Here is a 4541-nt window from a genome sequence, read left to right on the forward strand (position 1 = left end):
CAGGAAGAGACAGTCAATTCTAATGACCCACCTTCTCCCCGATCCCTCTATCCCACCGCCCACCTTCTCCCCGATCCCTGGATCCCACCCGCCCACCTTCTCCCCGATCCCTCTATCCCACCGCCCACCTTCTCCCCGATCCCTGGATCCCACCCGCCCACCTTCTCCCCGATCCCTCGATCCCACCCGCTCACCTTCTCCCCGATCCCTCGATCCCACCCGCCCACCTTCTCCCCAATCCCTCGATCCCACCTCCTCCCCGATCCCTCGATCCCACCTCCTCCCCGATCCCTCGATCCCACCTTCTCCCTGATCCCTCGATCCCACCTTCTCCCCGATCCCTCGATCCCACCTTCTCCCCGATCCCTCGATCCCACCTTCTCCCCGATCCCTCGATCCCACCCGCCCACCTTCTCCCCGATCCCTGGATCCCACCCGCCCACCTTCTCCCCGATCCCTCGATCCCACCGCCCACCTTCTCCCAGATCCCTCGATCCCACCCGCCCACCTTCTCCCCGATCCCTCGATCCCACCTCCTCCCCGATCCCTCGATCCCACCTTCTCCCTGATCCCTCGATCCCACCTTCTCCCCGATCCCTGGATCCCACCCGCCCACCTTCTCCCCGATCCCTCGATCCCACCCGCTCACCTTCTCCCCGATCCCTCGATCCCACCCGCCCACCTTCTCCCCAATCCCTCGATCCCACCTCCTCCCCGATCCCTCGATCCCACCTTCTCCCCGATCCCTCGATCCCACCCGCCCACCTTCTCCCCGATCCCTCGATCCCACCTTCTCCCCGATCCCTCGATCCCACCTTCTCCCCTGATCCCTCGATCTCACCTTCTCCCCCGATCCCTCGATCCCACCTTCTCCCCCGATCCCTCGATCCCACCTTCTCCCCCGATCCCTCGATCCCACCTTCTCCCCGATCCCTCGATCCCACCTTCTCCCCCGATCCCTCGATCCCACCTTCTCCCCCGATCCCTCGATCCCACCCGCCCACCTTCTCCCCCGATCCCTGTGGGTAGTGAGGGGCTGACCTGTGAGTGAGAGGTCGTGGAGGGCGATGCTGGAGTGGGGCCTCCTCGTCCTCCGGTGCAGCCTCAGGGCCTCGAGGATCTCGGAGCTCATGGCCATCCCGGCCTCCCACTCGTCACGCCCGCCTTCCCGGGATTCCCTGCAGGAGAGACAGAGGGAGAGAGAGAGGGAGAGAGACGTGGGGTCAGTGCTGGCTGCCTATTGCCCTCTTGGGGCTGCCCCCTCGTGCCAGGACCCCCTCCCCGGTGACCTTACCTCCTGTCGCGGCTCCTCTCCTCCCAGACCCTCCAGGAGACGTCGCCGCTGTGGTATCCGCTGCTGTTGGGGGCGGGGGAGCTGCCTGCGGCCTCCGAGCTGCTGGAGAAGGGGCGCTGACCCGCTGGGCCTCGGGGCAGAGGCCGCTCAGGGTCGGGCCTGCAGCGCCCTGAGGCCTGAGGCCCTCCTCCCCCGGGCAGGCGCGGCCCCTGGGGGGAGCTGCACACGAGGCCTGCCCGGGTAGGCCCGAGACCCGGGCCTGCAGGCCGGAGCCCCAGGGGAGCCTCCCACTCCTCCTCCTCCGGGGGTCCGGGCCTGGAGAGCCTGAGGCCTAGGCCTCCCTTGGCAACGGGGCCCAGCTCCAGCTCCGGGCCGAACCGGGAGGCTGGGGGTCGTGGGATGGGGCTGAGGTCGGGGAGGAGGGGAGGCTGGGAGCCCTCGATGGGGCTGCTGCTGCTGGTGGTGGCCGCTGCGAAGTAACAGGCGCGAGGTCGTCCCCAGGCCTGTCCTCGGGCCTTAGGCCTCAGCGGAGCCCAGGGCCACACCCCCTGGGCCTGGGGGCAGGGGTCAGGCGGGGCAGGGCGTGGGTAACCTTCGGAGGGAGGGCCGGGGAGCGAGGCGTCGGACCCCGGCTCCCTCTGCACCACAAAGCGTCCATCAGGGCCTCGCCGGATGGACTCCAGGCAGCCCAGGTGGGTCTCGTACTGGGCGTGTTTCCCCTCGACACACCCCCGGCCGTGGGGAGACACGGGGACCCGCTCGAAGGTCTCGTAGAGCGTGCTCTCCAACTTGAGCTTCAGCAGACTGTCCGGACTGTCTGAGCGCCTGGGGGGAGAAGCAAGAGAGGCAGCGGTCAGTCTGAGTACATCTCCCTCCGCACTGTCCCCATCCAACACTCCCAGGACAGGTACAGCACGGGGTTAGATACAGAGTAAAGCTCCCTCTACACCGTCCCCATCAAACGCTCCCAGGACAGGTACAGCACGGGGTTAGATACAGAGTAAATCTCCATCTACACTGTCCCCATCAAACACTCCCAGGACAGGTACAGCACGGGGTTAGATACAGAGTAAATCTCCCTCTACACTGTCCCCATCAAACACGCCCAGGACAGGTACAGCACGGGGTTAGATACAGAGTAAATCTCCCTCTACACTGTCCCCATCAAACACTCCCAGGACAGGTACAGCACGGGGTTAGATACAGAGTAAATCTCCCTCTACACTGTCCACATCAAACACTCCCAGGACAGGTACAGCACGGGGTTAGATACAGAGTAAATCTCCCTCTACACTGTCCACATCAAACACTCCCAGGACAGGTACAGCACGGGGTTAGATACAGAGTAAATCTCCCTCAACACTGTCCCCATCAAACACTCCCAGGACAGGGACAGCACGGGGTTAGATACAGAGTAAAGCTCCCTCTACACTGTCCCCATCAAACACTCCCAGGACAGGTACAGCACGGGGTTAGATACAGAGTAAAGCTCCCTCTACACTGTCCCCATCAAACACTCCCAGGGCAGGTACAGCACGGGGTTAGATACAGAGTAAAGCTCCCTCTACACTGTCCACATCAAACACTCCCAGGACAGGTACAGCACGGGGTTAGATACAGAGTAAATCTCCCTCAACACTGTCCCCATCAAACACTCCCAGGACAGGTACAGCACGGGGTTAGTTACAGAGTAAATCTCCCTCTACACTGTCCCCATCCAACACTCCCAGGACAGGTACAGCACGGGGTTAGATACAGAGTAAATCTCCCTCTACACTGTCCCCATCAAACACTCCCAGGACAGGTACAGCACGGGGTTAGATACAGAGTAAATCTCCCTCTACACTGTCCCCATCAAACACTCCCAGGACAGGTACAGCACGGGGCTAGATACAGAGTAAATCTCCCTCTACACTGTCCCCATCAAACACTCCCAGGACAGGTACAGCACGGGGTTAGATACAGAGTAAAGCTCCCTCTACACTGTCCCCATCAAACACTCCCAGGACAGGTACAGCACGGGGTTAGACACAGACGGACGGGAATTTTGCTGATTCACTCACTTCAGATTTGCTGTCTTCTGATAGCGACTGAAAATGACGGGAGAATCTGTAAAATGAATAAAAAGTTTGAACTGTTAATCATTATGAAGCAAAACTTGGCCGGTTCTCCAAATAGAAGGTTCAACAATATATCTTTATGGAGAGAGAGGGGACTGAGAGACACCAGCCAGTGTACAGATACCATTGAACATCAAGTGGGCGATGGTTGGAATCTCTCTTGTTGGAGATGGTCATTGCCTGACACTTGTGTGGTGTGAATGTTACTTGCCACTTGTCAGCCCTGAGCCTGGATATTGTCCAGGTCTTGCTGCATTGGGACATGTTCTGCTTCAGTATCTGAGGAGTTGCGAATGGTGCTGAACATTGTGCAATCATCAGCGAACATCCCCACTTCTGACCTTATGATGGAAGGAAGGTCATTGATGAAGCAGCTGAAGATGGTTGGGCCGAGGACACTAACCCTGAGGAACTCCTGCAGTGATGTCCCGGAGCTGAGATGATTGACCTCCAACAACCACAACCATCTTCCTTTGTGCTGGGTATGACTCCGACCAGCGGAGAGTTTTCCCCCTGATTCCCACTGACTCCAGTTTTGCCAGGGCTCCTTGATGCCACACACGGTCAAATGCTGCCTTGATGTCAAGGGCAGTCACCGCTTTCTTTGTCTCCCACTCACCACCCCCTTCTCAAACCTCATCAAGAGTTCTCACTTTGCCTCCTCCTTGCTCTCCTCATTTTCATGACGTATGACACTAGGACACTGACGATGACAGCACATGCCAGGAAACAGGCCCCAGCGATGATTCCTGCCCTCACAGGATAAGACAGAGGCTCCAATATCCTGTTGCCATCGGGGTAGCTGGACAATCCTATAGCAAATAGAGAGAGAGAGAGAGAGAGGGTCACACAATGCATCCGCATTGGCTGGGGGAGTCATGCGTACGCACGCTCTCACACTCACACGCTCTCACACTCACACGCTCTCACACTCACACGCTCTCACACTCACACACACGGTCTCACACTCACACGCTCTCACACTCACACGCTCTCACACTCACACACTCTCACACTCACACACTCTCACACTCACACACTCACACACGCTCTCACACTCACACATGCTCTAACGCTCTCACACTCACACACTCTCACACTCACACACTCACACACTCACACACGCT

The 4541-nt window shown here is 59.2% G+C and overlaps 1 protein-coding gene across 1 annotated transcript; it reads right to left on the reverse strand.

Annotated features, from left to right (window-relative positions):
• Positions 1 to 1041: 1041 nt before the first annotated feature.
• LOC144677073 (uncharacterized) lies at positions 1042 to 4222 on the reverse strand (the record flags this gene model as incomplete). Its single annotated transcript, XM_078537333.1, has 4 exons — positions 4068 to 4222; positions 3358 to 3403; positions 1295 to 2119; positions 1042 to 1178 (listed from the first exon to the last, which is right to left on the reverse strand). Coding segments are annotated over exons 1-4 (1039 nt in total), but the record flags the coding sequence as incomplete, so codon positions are not given.
• Positions 4223 to 4541: the final 319 nt, after the last annotated feature.

The sequence above is a fragment of the Cetorhinus maximus genome, unplaced genomic scaffold (assembly GCF_964194155.1).
Source record: "Cetorhinus maximus unplaced genomic scaffold, sCetMax3.hap1.1 HAP1_SCAFFOLD_2199, whole genome shotgun sequence".
Lineage (NCBI taxonomy): Eukaryota > Metazoa > Chordata > Chondrichthyes > Lamniformes > Cetorhinidae > Cetorhinus > Cetorhinus maximus.